The following is a 26,322-nucleotide window of genomic DNA, read 5'->3' as shown; positions in this document are numbered from 1 at the left end:
CTTAGAGCATCCCAATGAGACGGAACGAAGACACATGTGGCCTAAGGTGACCCGCTAGAGACGTATAAAGCACTTCATATCTACTGTCTGTAGGCAAAGCTATGATATTGTCATCCATATGAGACCCTCTTCCTAGCATATCGAAGCAGGAAGCCCAGTGGGTGCCCAAGTACTTTTGGTATCATTCATGCCGCCGCCGCTTCATAAACCCGTCCCAGCCGCCCCTGAACGCCTGTGTCCCGAACCTCGTGGGAAAATAACCTTCATTGCCCCCGTTCTTCTGTCGTAATAATACGTAGTAATACATTCGGGTTCGCCCGAACTGCCCTTTGGACCACCCGCTAGAACCAGTCAACATCCTCCTCAAACTCGGCATCGACATCTTCCTCGACCGGGTTCTTGCGGGGACGTCCCCGCTTGCGAGGCTGGGAACTAGATCTCGGCCGCTTCTTCCTGCCGCTAGGCGTGCCCGTGGCCTTGCGTTTCCGGCCGCGTTCATGAGACGGGTCATCCTCATCACCGCTCGGGGTCGCCGCATCATCATCCATCTCGTCGTCCTCCTCGGAGATTTTGAACTCCTTGTCCACATTGAGGAGCTCCACAAAGCTTCTGCAATGCTCCAGCATGCGCTCCTGGCTGTCGAGAGCCGTCATGATGAGGCCCGAATCATCCCAGAACTTGTCGCCCGTCACACCCTGCACCTTGATCGGTGCCTTGGCGAGGTCTTTCGGTGGGCCCTTGCCTTTGCTTTCGCGACGATGGGAGCTGAGCCCATAGAGACGGCGCAGGTAGCTTCGCGCTTCCCACAGGCACGTAAGGATCATCGAGCTCGCTGTGAGCTGCCGAAGTCTGCGCGGGTCCACTGATGGCGGAGCAGCTGCTGTTGAAGATCCTTGATCTTCTCCCACAGCACCCGAATCAATGCGGACCTGAAAGATCTCTGATTCGATAGCATGTGCAACGGCAGCACCAGTGCTATGCACGATTTTCTCCATTGTCGAGATCGTTTTCTGAACCTCGCCGACTGTCTCATACTCGAAGAATGCCAAATTCTCAACGATGAAACGCGAGAACTCGACATGGCTGGGCATCTTCTCCCTGACGCTCAGCTTGGCAGGCTCGAAGTCAACCTGAGTGCACAGCTTCTCAAGGAAACGCTGTCGATTCTTTGACCTGCTGATCTTCAAGACCTCTGCCAAAAGATGAAGTTTTGAGACGAATGGCTCGGTAGTGGCACCCCGCGTATCCTTGATGATGTCTCGCTGATACTGGAAAGCAGACTGGATGGCTTTCACGTACTCTCGTTCAAGGACGGTCTCGTGTTTCTCATGAAGGGCACGATGCTCGTGATAGGCCAGTTCGGAAATCCTAGTTACCGGACAAGTCTCAAGGGTGATCATGGTCACACCTGTCTCCTTTGGGTGAACCAGGCCTTGTCGGTTGATGCTACCAAGCACCTCCACAGCGAGGAAAGCGTGGTCGTCAATGCCAGCTAGAGCTATGCGGGTCAGATCCTTGAGGAACCGCTGTGTAGTGGCACTAGCGACATCGTCGTAGTTGGTGCCTCCCATCACGGTGAGTTCCCGTTTGTTGTCGGAGCCAGCGGTTGCGGTTTTTGCGGCCTTGGCTGCTTCAGTTGCGAGTTCCGAGCGTCTCTCCTCTGTTGTCAGGAATTCTTTCAGAGATCGCATGATCATTGTCTCTAGCGTAGGCTCCCTCCCGTCAAACACCTCTTGAAACGTTGTGTAGACATTGGCAGACACGTAATTTCTAGGGTTCGATTGACAGATCAAGCCAACCCCATCCAAGGCCGCCTTTCTGATAATGAGGGGCTGAGGTTCCTTTGCAAACGGAAGCATGACATCAACCATTAATTTCGAAACTGGCCCGCCCTGCCATTTTGGGAAGCTGGTCTTGAAGAAAGAAGCATGAGAATCGAGGTCGCAGTGCTTCCCGACCATGCCGACAATGAGCGAGTATCGTTCGAATTTCCGCATCATATCGTTGCTCATGGGTGCGCCTTTCTGGATCATCGCTTTGATTTTGGTTATGCCGACAAGACCCGAGTTCACAAGTCGGGCCAGATGTGTTGAGACCTCGGTGAGAGTGCTGATAATCCACAAACAAGCCATGACTTCGTCAAGCAAGTTTCTAGAGACCGTCATGGTAGCAGACATGAGAGACATCCTGATGTCTGTGAGGAACTGCGTATGGACGCTGGACAACTGCGGAAGAACTCGACAGTAGATCACAACAACGGCACGCGAGACCGCCATATCCTCGCTAGTCCCAACGCTCGCGATGTATGGCTTCAGCAACTTGATCTGTTCAAAGGTGAACAGCTTGGCATCGGCCTTCGCCAGAATCATGAGTACCTGTAGGGCATCGCGTCCTGATGGAACGGACGGGTCTTCGGAATCTGGATTGTTGACTAGGTCAAACATGCTGGCCACGAGGCGCCTGCAAACCTCGAAGTTTGCCTTTGCAGTCTTCGAGGTTGGGGAAAGGATAAGTTGGAAGACCTTGTCCAACACCGTGGTGATATTCCCGGTCTTGACTGACTGCACGATCAACGACACATGATCGGTCAGTGAGGTTTTGTACTCGGCCGATTCCTCGCCGGAGTAGAAGGGGAAGATCCAGATCTCTTCGACCATTTGTCTTGCTAGTTCTCGGACGCCCTCGTCAGGATCCTGTACTCGATGTAGCAGGCCGTTGGCGATCGCACTCCGGATCTGCTTGCTGTGATTGCGCGGGTAAACCGATCTCGCGAGCTTCATAGCGCGTTTGCGAACTCCAACGCCGGAATCTATGAAACGCTGGATGACTGTCGGAAGCATTTTCTCTTCCAAGGCAGGTCGGACTTCGATCGACTTGCCAATCAGTCCAAGTGCGGAGTCACGCACCTGGGCAGAGGAGTCATGTGAGCATTGCAGGATCAGTTCGACGACGACTGAATCGCCATCAAGGATTGAAGGGTCCCTCTCCATGACCTGGTTGATGCTCTTGAGGCCCTTGCTGCGGACGGTTGCCTGATCGCTGGACAAGGATCCAAGCAAGAGGTTGAGAATTGCGTTGAAAGCTTCGCAAAGCTGAGAGCGAGCAAGAATGACGTAGTGGGCCATTTTGGCCTGGCTTGGTGAGATGGCCCCAAACCTGTACTCATTGGAAAGCCATCGTTGGTCCTCAATCATCATCCGGAGTCGGAAGGCCATCCGCCCCATTTCCTGATCACGGCCTTCTCGGTCATCTTCAAAAGAGTCATAGCCAGTACAGATCTTGCTCGCCCAGTCCATAGCCACATATGAGATTGCACTCGTGAGGTGAGGGTCGTCCTTGAGACGTTCTTGGAGGTATTCCACATCTGCCCGGTACGGCCCAGACCATGCGCACATCTGCTCGGCTTGGGGCTTGCGAACGAGTACTTCCAATGCCATATCTGCAAGAAACCCATTCAGAGGTTCGCTCGTGTCCAGGAGGCCCGCTGTCTTGCGTGTTAAGTCTCGAATCCTGGAAATTGCAGCAACCATGACGCCAAGCAGCTCAAGGGCCATGTTCTTGGCCGGTGCTGCACTTCTCTCGCCCTCGACAAGTTTGACCATCATCATCATGAGAAGACGAAGTAGAAGCTCCGCAGCGGGCCAGTCTGGTGAGTCCAAGCAGGTTGTGAAGTCCTCCACAAACAAGTCCAAAAGGTTGCGATAAGGCGTGTCGCCAGATTTCGTAGATTTGAGGGCGCGATTGACGATGAAGTTGATGACATAAGACGCATTGCGTCGTGCAGTTTCCAGCAGAGGCTCGACGGCGCTCTGCAACTCCTGGATAGCAGTGGCGTGCTGGATCGCGGCCTGCTCTTCACTCAGAATGGTGGCTTGGGCTTGACCTACCAATTCCTCCCCAAGCCCAGGTTCGACTGCGTTGCCGTCCTCATCCACTGCCTGGAGTGCCCGGGTCCGACTCCTGGCTTTACCATCATCCACTTTGCTGGAGCTGGCTTGTACAAGCCGCATGATCAGGGCAGAGACTGCCTGTATGCTTTTCCCGTCTGCCAACTTGAACTGGCGTGCACTTAATCTTCCAACGGGGAGTTTCTCCAGAGAGGTCAAGATGTCATCAAAGATCCCCTGCCGCTGGACTGGATTCATGAGGAAGATTTGTGATAGCATGTCCATCGCCACAGACCGAAGGACGTCGAATTTTTGTACACCAATGAGCGACTCACGCTCGGTGTGGGCATTTTCGACGAACATTAGGCGAGAGGCTGCAAACTCCAGCGTATTGATCACGGTCTCTGAAAGGTCGATACTTGCGACGAGAGTTCCCAAGAGAGAAAAGAGCCGCTCGCACGTGGTGAAAATGGGCACAATCAGCTTCTTGTGAGATGACAGGCCCCTGAATACTTGCTCTGTGGGCCCTACAGGGCGCATCTCGGCAACAGGCACTATGATCCCGTCCATGACGTTTTTGAAGAGGTTGAGTGCTGTTTGGATCAGGTCCTCCGAGTAAAGCTGCCTATCCTCTCGACCGCCCCCCATCAGCCGCAGTGCCATGCGTGCTGCTTTGAGGCCGGCGTCAATCTCGGGAAGCTGTTGAACCCACGATGCGAGTTCAGTCTCCCCCCAAGACTCATCAATTCTGACATCCAAGCTTTCTGCATGTCGAAGAGAGCCTTCGCTCAACCTTTGCATATGAAGCAAGTCATCCAAGGGTGCTGCAGTAAAGCAACCCATGTCGATCGCTTTCTTGATAGCACTGTGAGCTTTCTGGGAAGCCGCCGCGGATAGAGTAGACTCCTGGTCATTTGTGAGCACAACAAGCCTAGAAGAGTTGGCTTGGCCCGAGAGGTTCTGCTCGGCCTCGAATATCTCCTGAAATAATCGGCGCATATCTTGGTAAGCCGTGTCAGCCCGTTGTCGCTGGTCAAGACTGGCCCCATAAGCGTCTTGCTCCTCAGCATAGCCGTTTTGATGTCTTCTCCTTGACAGGTTCTCTGGTGCTTCAGGAGAGTCAGGCACAACTTGATATTCTTCCTTGTTGAAATCTACAGGCGCTGAGAGTTCAATAGTAAAGTTTGACTGAGAGGCCGCAGGTGCAACGTTGGGAGCGGCAACGTCGGGTATGCTAAGTAAAGCTTCGGGTTCGATTTTGGTGTCTTCTATCTTGGGCTTGGCAGGCACTTCTAGGACCTGAGGGTTTATGCCGAAGTTAGGGTTGACAGCTTCTGTCTCGGACTTTGTGGGTATGATGATCTCGAAGTTGGCCGAGTTGTATGCCTGCGCCTGCTTGTTGGTGGCGGCATTGGCCGGAGCAGCTCTGGGAGGGTCAGACTTTCGCGCAGCGGGAGACTTGGGCTTCGCGCGTGGCTTGGGCGTCGTTTGTCCGTTTGGGGAAGTCTGTCCAGGAGTCTCGGGAGTTGGGTATCGGAAAGCCACAGAGGCCCTCGTGTAGACCATCTTAGCGAATGACGGCAGCCCAGCAGCGAGATTAGGAGTCGGGGCTTCTTGAGTGGACGTAATCGGAGTGTGACGGAAGGTGCTGAGAGTCGTCAGTCTTGCCTCATGATCGCTATTTGAGATGCCACTCACTATTGGGTGAGCTTATTGGGATGCAGCAGTTGTTGGACTTGTTCCAGACTCTGCTCCAGCTTCTTCGACGTTGTCGAGGACGCCTCTGCTTCTTGGTTCAGCGCATCGTAGTCCTGGCGGGGAACGGCATCGGAGATGTCATGAGCGGGCAGCGCGGACCCGATGGCTGGGGTCGGGATAATATCTGAAGCAGACACGAGTCAGAACCGAGGATGAGGAGAGTTGCGACGAAGTTGGGCGAGTGGTTCACACATACCTGACTCGAAGGGAATAATGGAGGTGAAGGGCGAATAGGGAAGAGCCTCTTGGAGGGTGAAAGGCCTTGAGAACTTCTGTGACTGTGCCCTGGATCCTGCTGACGAGGCTTGTCCGTTCGGCAGGCCATTTTGACCGGCGGGCCGTGAGTGTGCCATGCTTACCGTGCTTGCTGGAACATGGCAGGAAGAGAGAGTCGCGATCGTGCACCTAAACAGCCCGCGGAGTGGGCGCTATCGCGGAGTCCTAGGAACAGCGAGAAGAGGAGTCATGCGAGCTCAATCGCAGACGGCGACGAGGAGAATGAGCATTTGTTGAAGCATTGAGCAATCGCGAACCAGGGTGTGCTCTTTCCACTTGTTTGATGATTCCAGGTTAATTCGAGTACAGGTCGAGGCAAGTGCGGACAGCCTCACGCTAACTGGTTAGGCCGTCGGAGGTCCCTGCCAACATAACCAGCGACAAGTGCAGCTGAACACAGGGACTGGGCCACTGGGCGTAGTGAATCACGCCCAGCCTGGAGGAACCATGTTGCTTGCCTGATGGCCCGTGCGAGAAAACGACCTCTTTCTCCACATTTCCTTATCGACTTATCATGTTCCATTAAACAAGCCCCAGGAAAAAAAAGAGCGATCTTCTCACTCATCAAGCAGTCTCGCCCTTTCTAACAGTGCAGTGACATATTCCGGCCAAACTTTGTCAAGGCAAAGAAACGCTCATCCGTCGAAATGGCCACCATTGGCTCTCTTGTTTTCTGCACCGACTGCGGTAACCTCCTCCCCGCTTCCAAGGGTACGGCGAAAAATATCCTGCTATGCAACTGTTGCGGAGCAGAGAACCCAGGTATGCCGATAGATCTCTCATAGGACACTCATACAATGCGACCCTCCGAGCTGATATGTCCTTGATGTGCCAGACAACGCGGCCTCGCAAACAATCATCACTCAAACCAAGCCTTCAGACTTTCCCTCACCCCTTCGTACACAATTGTCCAGCGTTCAGGTGGTAGAGCGACACAAGATTCAGACCGAGGCGACAACCAATGTGACTTGCCCCAAGTGCGGTCGCACCGAGGTCAGGTTTTCTGCCGTTCAGCTACGCAGTGCCGACGAGGGCACCACGGTCTTTTTCAATTGTGACTGTGGCTTCCGGTGAGTTGGTTCCCCTTGAAGCACCAAGCCGTGTACTAACACATGCTAGTTGGAACGACAATAACTAAACGGTTTCGCGCGATCGGAGTCACAACATGGATTTTGGTTTAGAAGGCGTTTATAGAGAAGCTTATGATACCCATGCTCGAAGAGAAAGAAAATCATTATATTTCCAGTTTTCCTAAAGCCGAACGCCTGTGCTATAAATCACGTCACAATCGAAGAACAACACCCGTTCATGCCGATGCACCGGCCGCCTCTGGGATCAAAGCATATTCAGCCTCTCCACCCTGTTCATACTCGGCCATATCGAGTGCAACGATTACACTCTCCCGGACCACTTTCTCCTTGTCGTTCAGGAAGCGCTTGAGGAATGCCTCGACGCCCTCTTCTTCGCCGAGGCTTCCCAACGCCTCTGCGGCTTCGTGCCGCACCATACTCGCCTCCTCTAGGTTGGCCAGGGCTTTAGAAAGTGCCGGGATAGATGCTGGGTGAGACAGCTGGCCAAACACGAACGCAATCTCGTGCCGGAAGAGTGCAGAGCTATCAGCGAATCCACTCGCTAGGGCTTGGACGGCCGGAATAGCAGTAGGGAGATCAGGAGGGGAGGCAAGGTCACGCAGAGCGAACATGGCGCGATACCGCCTGAACAGTGGGAGACTGGTGTTCATCAGATCCTTCCCAAGCTCCTCCACCGTTCTATGTTCCTCTGGCATTGGAGGCGCAGGATCGATAGAGGCGAAATCACTAACCCGCCATATCAGCAAAGACGATTCTTCCGTCGTAGATAGCTCGAGTGCCCCTCCATTAGCCTGACTCACCTCTGGCGCAGCTTCTCTTGTTTGCGCTGTTCCGAGTTCTCCCACTCAATGCGGTCAATGGCAATCTCGCATGTCTCCGTGACAACAACCTCCTCGCCCTCACGATCGCGGAACTCCTTTAGCAAGTCCAAGCTACCGGCATCTCCCAGCGCGCCCAGAGCCTCTGCGGCTTCGTGCCGGCACATGGGGTCCTCGTTCACGTCCTTCAGAACGTTCTGCAAGGGGGCCACTGCTTCCATGTTTCCCGTCTGACCCAGACAGTACGCGAGTTCGTGCTTGAGCAAAGCGGAGGGGGAGGAGAGGGCAGCGGCAATGGCATCGACTGCGGCCTTCGATTCGGCGCCGGTCGAATGCCGGGCCAGATGCTTGAGGGAGAAAAGGGCCCGGAATCGCACGGGGAGGGGAGTTGACTCGGCGCAAAGCGACTTGCGCAGGCTGAGAATGGTCTCGGGGGTATCAGTCTGATCGGTAGTCATCTTTTCTCCTTTTCCCTCTTTCTACTCGTATAGAATTGCGCAGTAACAGGCCGCGGAGCCTGGTTCGGAAATTCAGGGCGAGAGGAGGAACAACGGGGAAGGGTTGGGCAAAGAGGATGGTACTCAAGAAAGCTGTGAATGGGCTCAGAATGTACATACGATGGTGAGTCGGCGGGGCTTGATTGGAAAAAATGAGAGGGACTTTTTGGTGGGGGTTTCAGCGATAAGACGATAAGATAAAACGCAAGATGATCTGATAAGTCTGTCTCGGTTTCCGACGGACCTGCAGACGTCCAAGCTACATTACCTTAATAAGCCAGGGGAAGACTGCGGAGGTAAACACATACAGCTTGAGGGGCTCTCTTAAGGTGATGTATGTAAAAATCGGAGAAGATAAATCACTGATGAACCTGCTTGTCTCCAACAAGAACGGAGATCTATTATCCATTATACACCTAGCATGCCTCTTTGCTACATTCTACCTTTGAGTTGCCCTATGCTTCTCAGCCACCGTCTTCTGCAGCGTCCTGACATCAAAGGTGTGGTCCACAGGCACCGGGGGCAGTACGCTTTTGCTAAACTCGCGGCGCCAGGGGTGTGCTATGCCGTCTTTGCCCTGGCCGGTCTGTGGCCCCTGAAGGTATCTCATCGTCGACGCCCGCGTGATCCTCGGGCACTGGAACTCCCACCCGTAGTACTCGTTGGGGGTCATTGGCTGGAAGTGGCAGTTGCCGACATAAAGCAGAAACAGGTGCCGAGCATTGTACGGGCCTGCCGTCTTGACCTCGGTGATGACCTTTCCGTCCTGGACCCGGTCTCCCTGCATCGAGTACATGACGATGAACACTCCGTAGACATCGGCTGTAATCTCCATCATTGCGGCAGGCGTCCACGCACCTGGAATGTTGAGGATCTGCCACAGGTTGAGCAGAACCGGCGTGACGTTGGCCTGGACGGGCAAGAAGGGCAGTGCCTCTGTTTTGTAGAACTTGCTGTTCATGGCCGTGTATTTGTCGTACATCGGGTGATGCTCGTTGGACAAGACGGCACGTACGTGGTCGAGATGCTCACCTTTGACCCGTGCGGCAAACTCGTGCGTACCATACATGTGCAGGCTGATGGCGTTCCAGTAGCAATTGCTAATACCATGGGTATTGCCATCTCTCAAGAAGACGACATCTTCCACTAGTGGAAAGCCTTTCAGTAATGGCGCCTTCGAGCTGGGACACCAGTCTCCCGACGCGATCGACTCCTCACAGTTGAGCGGATATTCCCAGTATAGATCTCTGCAAGCAGGATGACTCGCAAATGGCCTTGCTTCTGTTTTCAGGTTCAGCTCATTCCTCAATCTTGGTCGCAGCAGACGATCTGATGTCATCGGCCCGGGAATCTTGCCTCTTCCGGACCTGCGGTCTTGGAAACGTACCATGCTATCGGTGACTCCATCACCGCCATAGAACTCCAGCGGCTCTTCGAGTACACGCTTTGGTCGACCGCTGCCAGACCCTTGGACGCTCGACGCCGTGGAGGATTGGATGGGTGATGCTGATGTCGCAATGGCTTGTTCATCGTCGACACCCAAGACAATCGGGTTTGCGCTCGATGTGCCAGAAGTATCCTCGTCATCGTCAGCTATTGCTATAGCGCTCTCCCTGGACGAACCTTCAGACGCACGTTCATGTGGCTCCTGGTCGGGAGTGCTTGCAGGCACATTTCGAGGTCCCATAATAGTCACAAGCTCTACGCTTTCGTTCCAGAGAGGCTCAGGCCGCCGGATGGTCTCGAGCTCTTCCATCCAAAGGTTAACGCGAAGGCTAGCCTTGTCGGTCTCGCAGGTTTGCGGAACACTTTCAACAGCGGGATCTACCTCCTCGGAAGCCGAAGTCTTTGGCGCAGAGGATGAAAGATCCTTGATAGGGTCCTTCGTTTCGAACGACACATCGGGAAGGCTCTTGGTTCGGCGGCCCTTTTTGGCGTGAGAACCCTCGGGTTCGGAGGGCTCACACTCAGCTTTCCGCTTTCTGGAACTGGCTCCTAGGAAAGCAGCATGAACCTCGGGAACGCTGTCAACACTCTGAGTTCTCCTACTCGCATCCACCTCCTGTGTCAGACCCGTCAGGCTTTGTTCAGGTTGAGCCATATTTGTTGTGCCGATATTTGCAAACTTCTCGAAGTATTGACTTGAGATTGTTTGTTCTTTGATAATGAAGTCGTTGAACGATGAAGAGAAAGCAGGCGGTTGGATTCACTTTCAAACACTTTTGGTACATACGCATGTCATTCGCTCTTTATATATCCTCGTTTGGCAAACCTGGAGAAACGCTTTGTTACAAGAAACATCAGTATTGTTCCCCTTGTCATTGTGATCTGTTCGCGACAATGTATTTGTTGAGGCAAACAATAAAGGCGGCGGGGAACAAAGGGCTGCGGAAGATGTCTGCACATTTAGATGCTGAAAGAACCCGCGTGGATGTCGCCTGTTGTTGATTCGGAACTTGTTGTCACAGGCAGCTCATACAGCTTAAACTTCATGGATCGATCTGATGCTCTTTGCAGATGTGAACAAGTTTATAAGAACATAATTTGATTCGCTAGGAACTGGCCCATTGCTTTACTCTAAGTCGCCCATTAGGTATATCATTATGAATAGGGTACCCCCCTACCAAGACTCGATGAGCTGAAGACAGATTAGGCAAGCAAATCGAATAATCCATCCATTCAGTATATTTCAAGCAATGTGGCAGGTAATTTGCCAACCCATCTTTCCCGTACATTGTTTCGATGTCGAGAGTGAATACTCCTCCTCCACAACCAAGCAAAGACAGGTTCAGCCCATTGCGCATGCTCATATCGTACAAACAATGTCGGGAGACTAGGCTTCGAAAGACTCTCGGCCATGGAGCTCGGCAAGAAGTTCCCAGTACAAGTTCTTCTCCTCTCCCTTGTCTTTGACATCCTGAAGCAGGTTCTCTTGCGGCACACCACCCTTGCCGGTGCTGCGTATGATACGCCATGCTCGTCGGAACTCATCTCGGATTGACACGATTCCGTTGTGCGTCACCGTACGGGCGACGTTGTGATCCAGCTCAAAGGGGTCCTCGATCGCGAAAAGATAGCGGTGTCGGACCTCTTTCACCTCGCCCTCTCTGGGCGTCGCTGAAAGCTTGGCATCGTTCTCATTGCCTGGGCCGATGCTTACAGGGGTGATGGGAGGGGGAGTCTCGGCAGTAACGGGCGTTTTTGGAGGCGCAGTCTGATCTGGGGGAGCGGCAGATGGAATCTTCTCCAGGACGGTCTTGGCTCCCGTCCAACCTTTGTCCTGCTTGGAAACAAGGCCTCCCTGGGTTCGTAGGCTGAGCACGTCACGGCCCCAGTCAAATCCTCGTCCGGGCGCGGTGCTCAAGAAATTATTCTGGGCGTAGTATTCGAAGAAACCCCGGAGGAGAACGCCGATGGGGTCGCGGTTCTGCGTAAGAGTGCCCTCCCGGGCGAGATTCTTGATTGCGTTCTCATCCCTCCAGAATTGGATGTTTCTTCCCTTGCAGAACATGGTCTCTTGGAGCTGCTCCTTGGTAAGAGAAGGGTCAGGGGGTGGCGCCAGGACTTGGAGATTGGGGCACACAAAAGGCTGTGCGATGTTGACCAAGTAGTGAAGGACCATCAGGACATAGCCATAACTGCTCAGAGTTCCCCTGTACGGCGTGTTGATATCGCGGACCTTTGCCCAGTGCTTGACAAATAGGACCATGGGTCTCACACGCGGGTCCGTATGAGAGTAACAACGAAGGAGAAGAGTGTTTTGCAGAGCAAGATGTGCAGAGAAATTAATATCGCATTGCACACCAACGCCAGACTTGGGAAATTCAAGGCGGTCCCGATAAGGGTCGCGAGGCTGATTTGGCGCGAGCTTTGCGGGATCGGCGACTTTCAGAATCTTCTTGAGTAATGCCGACGAGCTGGCTGAAGTGTGCACAAGATAGTCGAAATGATTATCCGTTGAAGGAGTGTAGGTCAAGGGCATGCGGAGGAGCGCAACGTAAGCCTTGATATCCTCTACACAAGCGCCGTCGTACAGTCCTTTCTCTATCGCCTTCTCGAACTCGGCAGCAAGATGAAGGCCCTTGTGCCGCCTTGCGACTGCGCGCAAGGTCACGGACCCATTCTCCAGCGCAAAGGCCCTCACTTGCTTACGGATCTCATCACTCCATATGCCCTTGATGTAGTGTTCGATAGTGGTGGCATGAATGGGCAGGTTGTCTGTGGTGGAGGTGGTCGAATCATAGCCGCCTAGGTCCAACAGGAGCTTGATAGCTCTGCGGTGATATTGCGTCGGTGACTCGTATTGGCCTTGCTCCAGAGTCATGAGTTGGATGGATGGAATCCTTCCAAGTTGATCCGCTGCAAGCTGAAGTTCTTTGTTGTACCCCAGAAGGTCCAGCCCGAAGTCATCCCTATCCTGGAGCTCTCTCCACGCGTTGATCTTCCTCAGTGCTTGGATTTCGTTGGCTTCGCTTTTCTCATGCACTTTTCGTTCCTCCCAAGCAATAACCAGTCTTTCGCCTTCGGCTTGCGTATAAACCCCAGCGAGAGACCGGAATACTGGGGTGCCCATTGCATCACACGGATAGAACGAGTGATAACTCATGAGACGATCCCTCAGTCGCCCATCCGACAGACCGCGAACAAAAGCGCGAGAAACTTCGTTGAGAATAATGAAGTCTTCATGGCGGAAATGCTTTGCCGTGGAATGGGTAATATCGCGGCTGTCAAGCTTCCGAAGCAACCGTTTAGCGAGACTATAGTAGTTGACCAGATGTTGCCTATCTGCTTGCTTGAGTCGTAGAGTCTTCTCTCCCGGCCTAGTATGTGCGTTTGTCACGGGTTTCGAGGACCTCTGCCTGGCTGCATCTGATGTGTTGTTGGCCATTGCACTCTCCACGTTGCCGGTAGGCTGAAGGTCTTTAGGGGCCGCCACGTCGTGAACTTCTGGCCCATCTTGGGTAGATGGCCGTTCGGGCTCCTCGTGTTCATGATCATCTACATCCGCTGAATCATGGTCATCGGTGATGCCTTGCTCCCACTTGGTCCGTTCCCGCAGGAGGTCCTGTCTGAGCTTCTCAGGAGGGCTCTCGCAGAGCTTTATGATCGGAACGCGAGTCCTTGTGAGTAAGCGAGCGCCCAGACCCGCATCAAGAAACGCCTTCTCGAGGATCCGGGGAATGGGTGAGCCGGGCTCGTCTGGTTGAGGGTTTGACAGCGGGGATAGAATGCCAAGGTCCATATCCGATGCCTTAGTGGCAAAGCCAGAGGATAGGCTGCCAAAGCAACGTAGCTGGACGCTGTCAAGGGGAAAGTTTGCCAGCCTGTTGGTCTCTCGCTCGAACTGTGCAATTGCATTTTGACAAATGCGTTCAATCTTGAGACGGAACGTCTCCTTTTCCTGGATCAGGGCCACATCAATCTCGGCATCAGCTATGATTGTGCGGCATAATTCCTCGAGCAGTGAGGCTTGGTCTCTCAAATCCTCAGATCTGACATGATGGTGTCTCGGTTGGTGATGAGGAGCCGAGTTCGGGTACCTATGAAATGCAGGGGAAGAGGCACCATGGTCCGAGAATGAGGGGTTGTGGCCCCTTGAAGCATAGTCGGCGCCGCGGCCGGGAGGCGGGCCGGGAGGCTGCCGCCAATCCGGCGCCCGCGCTTGAGAAACAGGCCCGTGGTATGACTGAGACTGCTGGTGACGAGGCTGTGCTGGATAGCCACGAGAGATGTTATCGGTGTGCTGAAAGGGCTGACTGTAGTAGGTGGGCCGGAAGCCGGCAGACTGAGGACGTTGAGCCATCTGCTGAGACCCTTGGAACTGACTGTTATGGCCATAAACAGTGGAAGTAGGACTTGTGTAGTGTCTGGCAGCCTGTGGAGGCGGCTGTGGCCGTGGATCTATCGGAATGGAGAGCTGCGCTGACATTTGCCTACGTTGTGCCTGGTTGGGACGTTTCCTAGAGGTCTTGGTTCCCGTTTGTGACTCTCGGTTGGCAGTAGGCTGAATACCTTGGGGGCCCTGCTCAGCTATCTGGTCTAAGGACGGCTGAGTCTGATAGTCCATAGCCCCAGGGCCAGGAGGCGGAAGTTGAGAGGATGCATCCCGCCCTGTGGAATCCGAGTTGGTGATGATCAGATTCCGGAGGCGATCTTCTAGTGGCCCTTGCGGACCACCGGCGTCTCGAGTCGGGAGCATGGTCAATGGTGGCGTGGGAATTGGATGCCTTCAGCCAGCATTGCGAAGGAGACGTTTGAAGTGCTGAGTGTACTGTGAAACAGTGTCGAGCAGCCAGGTGATATGGTGGAATGAATGACAAGCCGTACTGCGATCAACGCTCAGGATGCTCCTCACACAAAGTCGTGTTTGTCTGGCCGTGTAACCTCAGGGAGGCAAGCTCGTGATGCCACATGCACCCCTCTTTCAGACACGGATAGGTGCTGATTGTTTGGTCACAAGCATCCAAGTCCTCGGCCGATGGCAGGGAGAGTATCAACGATACTCCAGGGAGGCCTCACCACGGACTGACTGTGACCGTGACCGAAACAGAAGGTGAAGGCAGTGGGCGAGTGATTTGCAGCACGATGAAATTGCAGCACACCTAGACAAGAGGGCCGATGATCGCGCGGAGGGCAGTTGGTCGTTTACCCCGCGACAATGTCATAGGTTCAGTCGAGAGCCCAACGTATACCACCGCCTGTGACCTGCTTCTCACAAAATCGAGAGTATAATCAGGGAGAGGGGGAGAGGGAAGAGTGACGGGTAAAGCGACAAAGAAGTGAGATGTAAGATGTTGCAATTGAGGCGTTATTATTGGTTGGACTAGTGCTGCTGAGGGAGAGCTGGCTGGTTCTGGTTTAGAGTGGGCTCCTCTTTTTGGCTGTGGCTTCAAGAAGCAATGTGAACGAACTCTCGTATCTCTCATAGTTCATGCCCTTCGAGTCCCTGCCTACATGAGGTACTTAGCAATAAGTTATTCAAGGGCTACCTAGGTAGTTATATAGAGGCCTATCTGGCTGCACACCGCCAAATAAACGTAGAGCTCCGAGAGATGATGTTCTTATGAGATGATCAGGTAACCATGCACGCCGTGCAATGCAGCGACCAGCGAACTGGCGCCTGAGCCCCCAGCTCACCTCCAGCTGTTTGCGTCTGCAATTGGAGCATTTGAAGCACCCCTTCAGAGCTACCTACCCCACCTGCTATTCTCAGTGCGCCCACTATTTTAGGTAACTGCCCCGTCCCATCATCCCTTGGAGAACCTCCTCCGTCATAGCAAGCCCGCCCGACCTGTCGGCTGTCACTACCTGAGAGTTCACTTACCTTATCCTTACCACACCTTTCGGCCGCGCCTATGGTTTTCCAAGGCTCCAGTCCTCTCTTGCTGACCTCACCTCCCACACATCTCATCGCAACACACCTCCAAGGCCGCAAACCAACAGCGATTTTTTTCGCAGCATCTATTGTTCGCGTCGTCGATTGTATTGCGCGTTTACTTTCTTTGTTGAGACGCGCTTGTGCGCACACAAGCCTGTAGCTCGAAAGCTGCTGGTCTCGTCGCGCGAGCTTGCTCACTATCTTTTGTTCTTTGTACCTACTTTAACCCAGCCGTTTCCCCAGCGAACTTCGAGAACAGATACACGCCCCATGTTCCCTCATCTACACTGATTCGGTATCTACTAGTCCAGCAAGTGGCTAGCCAACATGAGTGCGCCTCCGTCCGGCTTGCCCAACGGGCGAAACCCGCCTTCCAAGGGCCCTGCGCCTTTGCGACGAAAGCCACGCCCAGCCGATCCGCTTGTTGCGCGCAAGAAGCCGATTGTACGGCCCCAACCCGGCCGGGGTCAGGCACAGAATGCTCAGGGGGGGCCCAGCTCGCGCCCGCAGGGAGCAATGTCTCTCTTAGAAAAGGAGGAGCAGAAGCGCAATGCTTTCGAGCTCCAGCGAAGGCAGAATGGAGGCTGGACCGATCCTATGCCCCCGCAAGCTCATGACTATCCGCTCGTGACCACAAAGCGCGAGCTTAGAGAGGGCATACGCTATCACGTCATGCGCCTTGCTAGTGCCAAGGCGAACCGTGCTGGCGAAGAGGAAAAGGACATTGACCCGACCAACCAGGACGAGTTCACGCGTCCCGTCTCCCTACATCGACGCGACCCAAGGCAGCCTGCACCGGGCAGAGTAGTCAAGGAGAAGACACCCACACCTCCGCCCCCAACAGTGGATGAGAAGGAGGCCGAGCGTCTCGCCCAGATCAAGGCCGAGCGAGAGGCACAACGCGCCAGCGACCTGGCTCAGATTGCCCCAGTCGCCAAAGAGCCTCACAAGCAGCGACAGCCCCAGCAGAAGAAGGAGAAGCCTGTTCAGGCATACTATCCCCGAAGCACTGCCGAGCAGAAGAAAGAGTCCGAAATTCGCTACGAGGAATCTCTGCCCTGGCATCTCGAGGATGCTGACGGCAAGAATGTCTGGGTCGGTCACTACATCTCGGCCCTCTCCGAGGCCAATGTGGCCTTTGTAATTAGTGGAAACGGATTCCGCATGATTCCCCTTGAGAAGTATTACCGGTTCACGCCCAAACCCCCGTTTCAGGCGTACACCATTGAGGAGGCTGAGAAGCTTATGGACAAGAAGTTCGACCCAGGCCGCTGGGTGATGCGGGAGAAGGAGAAGGCCAAGGCAGAGGAAGAGTATGAAGCCACGCGAATCTTCACCAGCGGCCGTGCTCGCGTCAAGACCGAGAGCAGCACCTACCGGTCAGCGCCGCGGTCCGAGAAGGTGGACCATGACGACCTCGACTTTGAGGGCGATGAGTTCCAGGATGACGATGAAAACGTCGGTCTGGAGCCCGACAACGATGAGGACGCCAGGGACGCCCGGGAGCGCATGCGTCGCAATCACCTTGGCGCGAATCTCTTCGGCGAAGGTGATGAAAAGGAAGTAGAGAAGCAGGAGATAGATGATCTGATGGCTGAACTGAAGAGGAAGCTCGATGGCAAGAAGCTGCGCAAAGCGCTTGCTAAACGGGAAGATGCTCTGGAGTACGAGAGCGACTCGGATGAGTCCAACCCCTTCGGCGAATCTTCCTCAGTAAGTGATCCATTGGTTCGCAACCATTTGGATACGTGGCTAATATCCTATGTTCAGAGCGAGGATGAGGCAGAGAAGGACGAAGAGGAGCAAGGTGAGGAGAAGAAGGACGAAGACTCCAAGGACAAGCTTGATGTCAAGCTTTCTTCGGGGGCTGCTTCCAAAGGCAATACCACCCCCTCGGGTAAGCACAGACTAGGAGATGCGAAGAAGGGCAAGTCCTTGAAGCGACCCGGCTCTCCGAATCTTTCGGAATCTAGTGGCAACGAATCGTCTCGGAAGAAGGTCAAGAAGCACGCCACGGGCTCTGTGCAACCCAGCCGTTCGTCCACGCCTCTTCCCGGCCAGCAGCGGTCTCGGGCCAAGGGAGGGGCCTTGAGCGACGGCGAGGCCACCGCAGGTGAGATGTCGGACGGCGGTGTGACCAAGAAGAAGATCAAAATCATTGGTACCGGTGCCAGGGGAACACCAGTAGGCTCGAGGGCTGGCAGCCCTGTTCCTTCTCAAGGTGAGTTGTCGGACCGAGAACTCGCTCCCTCCTCTCAAGCAGGCAGCGTTAACCAGACGGGCTGTCTTCAGGGGCCGCTTCCGTTTCGCCCACCAAGGGCGGAGCCTCCACGCCGAGAGCTACCTCGCCTCCCCTACCGGTCCAAGCGTCCGAGATTGTCAACGCGCTGATTGCGGCCCAGCCGGACGGCATCCAGATCGGGAGCCTGCTCAGGCAGTTCGGCAATCGGGTTGGCGATGCTCCTGGCCAGATGCCACGCAAGGACTGGATCAAGCTGGTCAAAGACAATGCTGTTCTGGGAGAGGATAGAATGCTGCGGCCAAAGCCTGCAGCTCAGTCGCCATGAGTACCCGGCTTCCCCCCCAAAAGCCTTAATGTGAGTCGTTTGTGTGATTAGGTTGGAACTTTTGGAAGAGCTCGCAGGGGCGAGGGAATGGAAAAGACACGATTATTCACTGAATTAGATGCATGCGGATCCCTCGATGATCACTAGACATTCATGGACTTTAAGAAGATTGAAGGAAGTGCGCTTGAACTTGTGTGGCTCCGAAATCTGGTTTATGGGTGTGAATATCATAAAAATGTTTTTTTTTCCCGTGACCAAAACACACGCTATGCTCGCGACTCTTGATGCTCCCAAGGCCATGGTATCATTAAATCTCCCGTCAATAGACGGCCCTTACTCATCCATCTGCCAGGCGTAGTCCAGTCCCTTATTCCTCTCCCGCCTGTTTAATGCCTTGAACCTCTCGGCTTCGAACCCGTTCCCGCGATCAACACCGTCCCACCGGTATCCCGGCCTGATCCCGTATCTATTAGGCTGCGCGGGCCCCTTATACACCGGCCTGCCCTTGAGCTTCTTACCGCCCTGCCGCCCTCCGGCCGACACGGCCCCTCCACCGCCGCCAGAGTCCTTCTTCTCGCTCAGGAACTGCGCCATGGGGTCGTTCCACCTCGCCGCCGCCTTCATCTCGCGGTTGATCTCTTCGTCGTCGGCGCGGCGCGCCAGCGGCATGAGCGCCGCGTCCTCGAGGCGCTCGCGGCGCCGCCGCGCCTCCTCGACCTGCACCTCGCCCCGGAGGGCCTCCTTGGCGGCGCGCTCCTTCTCCTCGGCCTCCTGCGCCGCCCTGCGCGCCGCCTCGCGCCGCATCGACACGTCGATCCGCCGGCCCGTGGCGTCGCGGTACACGGCCTCCTCCTCTGTGTCGGGGAGCCCCGCCGCCTTGCGCTCCCGCCGCTCGCGCTCGTAGGCCTCGCGCTCCTCGCGCTGGCGGCGCCTCAGCTGGGCCGACACGGCGGCCGCGCTCTGCAGGCCCGCGTGCGTGCCGTCGCTCATCTTGGCCACCGCCGCGCCTCCTCCCGCGTCGTCCACGACGGGCGCCTCGTCCTCGGCGTCCCGGCGCGCGGCGTCCTCGGCCTGGGCGGACGCCAGGATGGCGTCGGCCGCTGCTGCTTCATCGTCGTCTTTCGTCGCTGCCGCCGAGCCGCCGCCCAGGGTCTTCCAGTTCGACTTTTTGGCCTTGCGGAACTCGGCGGACGTGCCCGCCGTTACGGGGATGTCGAAGCCCTCGTCATTGTCGCCGCCAGCCTTGGGGCCGGTTGGACGCGCCCAGCTGTCGTCTTCGTCGTTTATCAGGAGGCCAGAGGCGGAGGAGGTATCGTGCTTGCGCTTGCGCTTCTTGGAGGGCTTGGGGTCGGCTGTGAGGTAGTTGGCAGCCAGGTAGGCCGAGAGGTCTGAGGGCATACTTTTGCTCGAGGGTGCTGCACCAGAGGAACTCAGAGTCGACTACCGGATGGTGAGGGCCCCTGCAGCCTACCTAGGTATGCTCTTGAAGGTCAAGGGAGGCGACAAAGTATTGTGTATCGGAGTCGCGAGCTGTCGCATCTCTCGTGTGCATACCTTATCTGCTGAAGCTTCAACTGGAAATTCCAGTCACCAGCATGTAAGCGGCGATAAGATAAGGGTCACGTGCAGACCAGAGGCGGCGCAGGGAGAAAAAAATACATGGGTACAGCATACAAGCACCAACATCCCAAATCTATCACATGCCAGCCCGAGATGACATCACGGGTCTGGTGACCGCGCCCGCGACAGCCTGGAAGCTAGAAGGGCCTTATTTTGATACCATCATCCGCCAAAATACAGCGACGGGGAATAGCAAGTGGCGGGCACGCTCAGGATGACGAAAGCCATGAAAGACAGTATTGGTAGTCATCATACCTACCTGTATCCCGAGTTACAACAGGGGTGTAGGCCTGTTTAGAACCTGTATGACGCGCTGAAGCAGCACTCCTTGTTGAAAAGGTGGTTCACAGGTCAAGCACTTTATGCGACACACACTTGGTAAGGCCAGTCTGGATTCCCGAGCTACCTAGGTAGGGAGTGTCTCCAGGCAAAGGTCCAGGAGCACCACACAGGATCAATCGAAAGTCGATGGCGTCTACACTTAGTCGTCTTTCATCGACAAATACCGATCCGACCTCGATGAACAACTCGCCAAGGCACATGGCCGTGGCTGGAGCACCTTGGTCACTTCGTACAAGTACACTGTCGATGGCTGTTGGACAGGGTACAAACAGATCGCCAGGGCAGTGCTATCGCACTGTCAGATCTTCAGGCACGCCGGGCCTAATCGGAATGCATGGCGCAGCATGTGGTTTCGTGTTAGTACATACCCCAACGTGTACCGTACCTACTCGTACTTCGTACGCCCAACGGCTCCATTTCAACGAGATGTTTCACCTCAACGTGGCGGGCAGTCCATGTACTCCGTACGCATTCGGTGGGCTCTCTATGGGCACTGCACGGATGCATAGCTGCCTTCAGGTAACCAAAAGGATGCATAACGCACCAGCGACGCGCAAATAGGAAGACGCGCACCTGGATGAGGAAATGCGGGGACCCGGGATTGGGTGGGTGTGTCGTGGAAGTACGGATGAGAGATTAGGATGGAGAATCCGGAACCCCGAGTCAGATTGGAGAAACGCGCCGTGTTGGAGAAGACGAAGCGCCAGGTTTGGCCAGTGACCTCCACCCATCCATAACACATGGCATTCGTGATTCGCAGCCCTGCTCTATCAGGGAACCTGGGCCTCTCTCCTCTTTTGTTGCGCGCCTATCAGACTGCGCAGAAAGGTGCCGTCAGGCCGCAGTCTCTTGCCTGCTCACTTGGCCTTCCAACGCCTTGGGCTGGGCAAATGACGATGCAGAACGGCGTGCACGGGGAGCACTCTTTGAGTACCTACATTACCTCCCTAGGTAGTTTCAGAGGGAGGGATGGGGATCCATGGCTGGCCAGATCCGGGGTCATCCGCTATTGCCGCCCTGGCAGGAAGACGAAGTACACGGTGCGTAACTTGTAACGCACCTGGGCCAGGTCAACAGACAAAGCCCAGCAGGCATGCAACAAGCCACGCAAGAGTGACTTTGCCGCCTTAGCCCGTGGGAAAAGCAGGTCTAATTTGGTGGATGGATGGTTGAGCGATAACCCGTGGACACGTTCCTGTACCTCAATCATCCGTCATCGCGATAAGCCTGACCAACATTACAAGTCAAGCCCGGAATCAGGATGCTCACTAGCCAGATGTACCTTGGGTAGGTAAGGTAGATATAGAGTAGACCCTTCACGCGAGTGCTCTCCCTCCTCGCCTTCCTCTCCCTATTCTTTCTTCACCCTTATTGAATCAACAAAGCCACAGCATTAGAGATCACCGTATTTTCCCTCTTCTATTTCCTAGTACATTGCCCAGTCAGCCCATACGACCCCGTTCTTTGTCTAATACGCCCTTGTGATTCCGTCATCGGCCGGGACACTAGGTACTTGATCCTCCCAGTCGCCCTTCCTTATCACCTAACTACCTAGTTATCCACCTTATCGCGTGTTATTGACAGGCAAACCATCGCCTCTCTCAAACACTCGCCGCCGTTGACTCATCCGGACAAACAGACTACAGCCCATTCTTTCATTACATAACAAGTTCCTGAAAGGAAATCACGGACCCGGTCAGGGGATTGCATCAGCAGTGCAATATTACTGCTCTATTCATTTCAAAGCCGATTTAATATTCTGGAACCGCCCAGTCACCTCTGACACTCTGCTCTCTCACTTACACCACCGCTCCAAGCCATCCATCCCCCTTGCGTATCCCCACGCAAGACTCCAGATAAGAGACCCTCTGGACAACCTTCAATCGCCTTCGGAGTATCACTGGCACGCTTTCTTTTCCTTACTTATTTCGCTTCAATCAACGAAAGCATCCTGCATATCTCACTTCTTTTTATCCTCTTTTAATACTACCCGGTTGAGCACCTCTGTGGACCGGACTCAGCTACCAAGGTTACGGGCCTAAATTTCGATCCCTATCAGGACTGCAGCTGCACCAGTGCTCGCCCAGTCAAGTGGTGAGCAGAGGGTGCATTACTTACGCCTGTGCCACTACCTCTCCCACCCTCACATATCCCCACGACACTCGCATCATCAACTCGCACTATGGCTGCAGCTTTTGAGACTCAGCGCGATTTCCGCAGCGCCCACAAAGACTTCAAGCGCGCCAAGGACTCCCACGTCAAGTGGTCCTACGGCACCCGTCCGCCGGCTGGCGTTCGGCTTGACATCATCACGCAGCAGCCCCTGAACGGCACCGAGGGCCAGCTGTCCAAGGCTCGGCCGCTGCAGAAGTACAGCGACATGTAAGTGTCAATCATCATCTTGACTCTCTGGAACATTACCCCAAAGTTACTTTGGGCTTGTTTTGAAGACATGGCGACTAACTCTTGCGGCAGTTCTCACCCCAGCCCCAGGGAGAAGCCCAGACACAACATGGTCAAGACCAGCCGAGGCAACTTTGACTTGCCGTCCGGCCTCGTCCGGGTCAAGCAGAGCGTCCGGGAGGAGCTGGAGCACGGCACCCAGTCCGATCCCATCGAGTCCTCCCGAGAATTCCCAACGCAGGACGAGTTCCTGTACAACTTTGACAAGGCCGGCTCTCCGGCGACGGGGCTGTCCCTCGACGTCTTTGTCAGGTCCAACCCGCGGGCCATGGAGAAGCTGGTCGAGAAGGAGTACGAGGTGCTCGACGCCAACGGCGATGCCCTCAAGGGCAAGAAGGCCCGCCAGACCCTGCGCCAGAAGGCCGCGTCCGACCCGGGCGTCGAGAAGTCGACCCTCGAGGAGGATGGCTTTGAGCTTGTCTAAACTCGGAAGAGCAGGGCAAGCTTTGCCTTTGACGACTGGTTTGGCTATTTGAACTAGTCCGTTCGTTCGTGGATGTGTGCGATTTGTCAGCTCTTTTTTTTCTTTTTTTCTTTCTGGACTGCGATGGAACTGGGATGTTTTCTGGGAAGCGACAGCAAGCAAGCACGCACATTTCTTGACACCGGAAAGCACCACAGTCTACCGGTCTGCTTTCTGCACTTGGGGCGTTGTTGGGATTTGGGAGGGGATGCATGATAGCGACGACGCATGGGACATGGAACATGGGCAGGCTGACAGGAACATCCGCCTTGCGCTGCCGCACCCTCATATTTTCTTTCACAGACACTTTTATTGTTATGCATTTGCTAGGCGCTTGGCTTAACTCTGCTCGAGGCGCGATTCCCTCGGGCTGGAGAAGGATGGCTTGGCGGGTTGTATTGGAAGGACCTGCTTGTTGTCACCTGCTTCTGTTGATAGCACGTCGAGAGAGAACTGCGGAAGCTTGGCCTTTTAGTTCAGTGTTTGAATCGACATCCACTCGTTTCTATGCTCTCGAAAATATATGGTTGCCACAAATGCGTGTTGGTCCATCTTGATTGGTTCTTGAATCACTCATTGTATCAGTAGCTCGGCGTAGGTTTTCTACCTGAATAAAGACTCATGTCACGATACGGATGACATGTCCCTCCTCTGCTGCTCCCACGCTCTGCGGCAGACCTCCTTCATCAGCCTCTTGGGCGCCATACGCCCAGTCATCAGCTCAAACGACTCGATCGCCATCTCGCTCACGATGTCCAGGCCGTCGACGACCACCCAGGCGGGCGACACGGTGTCTCGGAAGACCTGCATCTGGGCTACAAGCGGTGTGATGAGGGGCTCATACGCTAGCTGTGAAATGTGACAATAGATGTAAGCAAAATATCCTTACGTTGTCTTGGCATGAATTGGGGCGGTTTTGGGGATTCGAGCTTACCTCTACGACGACACCTCCGGTCGTGCTCCCGAGCCACTGCTTCGGCAGCTCAAAGTCGGCAGGGGGGCTGCCGTCGATGCTCACGGCCGGCACGCACGACACGATCATGGTGGGCGGCTGGTAGTCCCGCGGCCACGGCTCGGCGATGGAGCCGAGCGTGTGGCAGATCTTGAGCGCCGACGCCGACCCGGGCGGCGCCCCCTCGGCGGCGGCGCGGATCTTGGCGCTGGGCGGCGCCGCGAGCCCCTGCTCGACGCTCCACTCGTTGAAGTGGTCCGCGATCCGCTGCGCGTTGGCGGCCGTGCGGTTGTAGATGAAGATGTTGCGGCAGCCGAGCTGCAGCAGGGCGTAGACGGCCGAGCGCGCCATGCCGCCGGCGCCGATGACGAGGCCCGTCGTCTTGGTGGGCACGACAAAGTTGCGCGGGCTGATGGCGCGCCGGAGGCAGGTCAGGATGGCGCTCCAGTCCGTGTTGTCGCCGTAGAACTCGCTGGCCACGCCGCCCATGTTGCGCGAGTTGGCGTGGTCGAGGATGAAGCTCGTCTTGCCGCGCAGCGGGAGCACAACGTTGACCGCGCCGATGGCCGCCGCATGGTGCGACTTGAGCTTGAGGTGCGGCAGGATGGCGACCTTGAACGGCGCGGCGAGGCAGGCCCCGCCAAAGGTGGCCCTGGCGAAGATGCGGTTCAGGTCGTCCAGCTGGGAGCACTGCACGGCCTGGTAGGTGTGCGGCATGGACCAGAACTGGAAGGCGGCTTGGTAGATGGCTGGGGTCAGTGAGTAGGACACGTTGGAGCCGACGGTGCAGAACTCCAACGGGAACAGGCGGAAGTCGCGGAACAGCTGCTCGAAGGATACGCTTGACGAGCAGACGGTGGCGAAGTGATCCCTCCCGCCCTCCATGCAGCGGTGCTTGACGGGGCCCAGGATGCGGGTCTGGAGAGGCGTTCGCACACCGAGGAAGGAAAAGTCAAAGGCGACTAATGGCGGCTTGGGGTCGGGGATGGTTGTCTCAATCTTCTCCGTAAAGGCGACCAGTTTCTCGTTGGCGCTGTCGCCGGAGCAGAATCTGACGATGCGGACGACGTCGCACCCGAGAGACTGGGCCAGCTTGTAGTTCTCTACGTTGGCTTCGTCCGACCAGGGTATGGCATTCATGCCAAAGTTCCAAAAGTTGCCGATGATCTTGGACCGGCCCTTCTGCGCCAGAATCCTACTAGTAATGGCAGGATTCCGCTGCAAGTCGAGGCTCAGAAAATCCACGTTGAGCCGCAGGCCGAGCTCCAGGAGCTCCAAGTCCATCGCGTCCCTCTCCTCCTGAGACCTCACGCGCTCCTCTCGCGGAGTCTCCTCTACGTGGTAGATGACGGGCATGGAGAGCTTTCTGCGGATAAGGGCCACCTGCTTCGCGATGACGTTGAACATATCTTCGGGCCAGTGGTCGATGATGAGTTCCACGCAGTCCCCAGAGGCCTCGAGATCTTCCCACTCGAGGTCCATGCCAACCAGATACGACAGTCGTAGCCGTAGGGCGTAGGAGGCCTGTCTGAAATGAGGCGGGACTGCATTGATGGAAAAAGGGCTCTCAAGCCACGTCTTTCGCCATGCTTGCCCGGTAAGGAGATCGAGATAGTGAGTGAAGTCCTCTTTGGCTAGGAGAAGACGGGACGGGTTTGCCGCACTGTCCCAGCTGATCGCACTGGGCTCGCTTCCAGGGTTTGTTTTCCCACTGTGAGGGTCGTAAAGGTTGTAATACTCAAAGTTGGAACAACTCCTGTGGCTCTCGTCCATCTTCAGAAGGGCCTCTGCATCCGCAGGGTCCAATAACCTTAACAGTTGCTCTTTCTCCCGGTGGATATATATGACGGGATTCGTCTTGCAGTACTCTCGGAGGGCATCCTGTGCCTCCTCGGAGAGGCTGCTCATCCCGCACTCAATGATGCATCTCTTCCGATTTGTATCAAGCATATGCTTGAAGACCTCGGCATTGCGCTGAGTGAAGGCCTCCTTGCCGTGCTTGGTCAGGAACTGGGCTCGGGTCTGGCCAGTGGCAGACACAAAGTAGTGGTCCTCTGTTATGAGGCGTCTCCTGAGATGAAGGGCGCCGATGAAGCCCAGGGACCTCTTGCCGGCACCACGGCATCCCACAAGGACGATGGAAGCATCCTGCTTGAAGATTCTCTGGTCGGAAGGCATCATGTCCTGCTCCAGTGGCAGAGCTGGCATGC

General features: G+C 55.4%; 9 protein-coding genes across 9 annotated transcripts; 3 read left to right on the top strand and 6 right to left on the bottom strand.

Annotated features, from left to right (window-relative positions):
* Positions 1 to 341: 341 nt before the first annotated feature.
* E0L32_004845 (uncharacterized protein) lies at positions 342 to 5,998 on the bottom strand (the record flags this gene model as incomplete). The annotated part of the gene is made up of 3 exons (XM_031139300.1): positions 342 to 5,535; positions 5,586 to 5,769; positions 5,842 to 5,998. The coding sequence occupies 3 exons, from the start codon at positions 5,996 to 5,998 to the stop codon at positions 342 to 344; spliced, it is 5,535 nt and encodes a 1,844-aa protein (XP_030996726.1).
* A 570-nt stretch (positions 5,999 to 6,568) lies between these two features.
* Positions 6,569 to 7,059, top strand: E0L32_004844 (uncharacterized protein; the record flags this gene model as incomplete). The annotated part of the gene is made up of 3 exons (XM_031139299.1): positions 6,569 to 6,683; positions 6,757 to 6,991; positions 7,041 to 7,059. 3 exons carry the CDS (start codon positions 6,569 to 6,571, stop codon positions 7,057 to 7,059), a joined length of 369 nt encoding a protein of 122 aa, XP_030996725.1.
* Positions 7,060 to 7,227: 168 nt separating this feature from the next.
* Positions 7,228 to 8,288, bottom strand: E0L32_004843 (uncharacterized protein; the record flags this gene model as incomplete). Its single annotated transcript, XM_031139298.1, has 2 exons — positions 7,228 to 7,738; positions 7,813 to 8,288. The coding sequence occupies 2 exons, from the start codon at positions 8,286 to 8,288 to the stop codon at positions 7,228 to 7,230; spliced, it is 987 nt and encodes a 328-aa protein (XP_030996724.1).
* Positions 8,289 to 8,766: 478 nt separating this feature from the next.
* Positions 8,767 to 10,428, bottom strand: E0L32_004842 (uncharacterized protein; the record flags this gene model as incomplete). The annotated part of the gene is made up of 1 exon (XM_031139297.1): positions 8,767 to 10,428. One exon carries the CDS (start codon positions 10,426 to 10,428, stop codon positions 8,767 to 8,769), a length of 1,662 nt encoding a protein of 553 aa, XP_030996723.1.
* Positions 10,429 to 11,160: 732 nt separating this feature from the next.
* E0L32_004841 (uncharacterized protein) lies at positions 11,161 to 14,526 on the bottom strand (the record flags this gene model as incomplete). Its single annotated transcript, XM_031139296.1, has 1 exon — positions 11,161 to 14,526. One exon carries the CDS (start codon positions 14,524 to 14,526, stop codon positions 11,161 to 11,163), a length of 3,366 nt encoding a protein of 1,121 aa, XP_030996722.1.
* Positions 14,527 to 16,032: 1,506 nt separating this feature from the next.
* On the top strand, positions 16,033 to 18,272 carry E0L32_004840 (uncharacterized protein; the record flags this gene model as incomplete). The annotated part of the gene is made up of 3 exons (XM_031139295.1): positions 16,033 to 17,418; positions 17,476 to 17,926; positions 17,998 to 18,272. The coding sequence occupies 3 exons, from the start codon at positions 16,033 to 16,035 to the stop codon at positions 18,270 to 18,272; spliced, it is 2,112 nt and encodes a 703-aa protein (XP_030996721.1).
* A 333-nt stretch (positions 18,273 to 18,605) lies between these two features.
* E0L32_004839 (uncharacterized protein) lies at positions 18,606 to 19,670 on the bottom strand (the record flags this gene model as incomplete). The annotated part of the gene is made up of 1 exon (XM_031139294.1): positions 18,606 to 19,670. The coding sequence occupies one exon, from the start codon at positions 19,668 to 19,670 to the stop codon at positions 18,606 to 18,608; it is 1,065 nt and encodes a 354-aa protein (XP_030996720.1).
* A 2,746-nt stretch (positions 19,671 to 22,416) lies between these two features.
* Positions 22,417 to 23,121, top strand: E0L32_004838 (uncharacterized protein; the record flags this gene model as incomplete). The annotated part of the gene is made up of 2 exons (XM_031139293.1): positions 22,417 to 22,616; positions 22,710 to 23,121. The coding sequence occupies 2 exons, from the start codon at positions 22,417 to 22,419 to the stop codon at positions 23,119 to 23,121; spliced, it is 612 nt and encodes a 203-aa protein (XP_030996719.1).
* A 663-nt stretch (positions 23,122 to 23,784) lies between these two features.
* On the bottom strand, positions 23,785 to 26,290 carry E0L32_004837 (uncharacterized protein; the record flags this gene model as incomplete). The annotated part of the gene is made up of 2 exons (XM_031139292.1): positions 23,785 to 24,009; positions 24,095 to 26,290. The coding sequence occupies 2 exons, from the start codon at positions 26,288 to 26,290 to the stop codon at positions 23,785 to 23,787; spliced, it is 2,421 nt and encodes an 806-aa protein (XP_030996718.1).
* Between the last annotated feature and the right edge of the window lie 32 nt (positions 26,291 to 26,322).

The sequence above is a fragment of the Thyridium curvatum genome (assembly GCF_004353045.1).
Source record: "Thyridium curvatum strain D216 chromosome Unknown NODE_24_length_455711_cov_82.946811, whole genome shotgun sequence".
In the NCBI taxonomy this organism is placed as follows: domain Eukaryota; kingdom Fungi; phylum Ascomycota; class Sordariomycetes; order Thyridiales; family Thyridiaceae; genus Thyridium; species Thyridium curvatum.
This window is presented reverse-complemented; position numbering and strand designations above follow the sequence as displayed.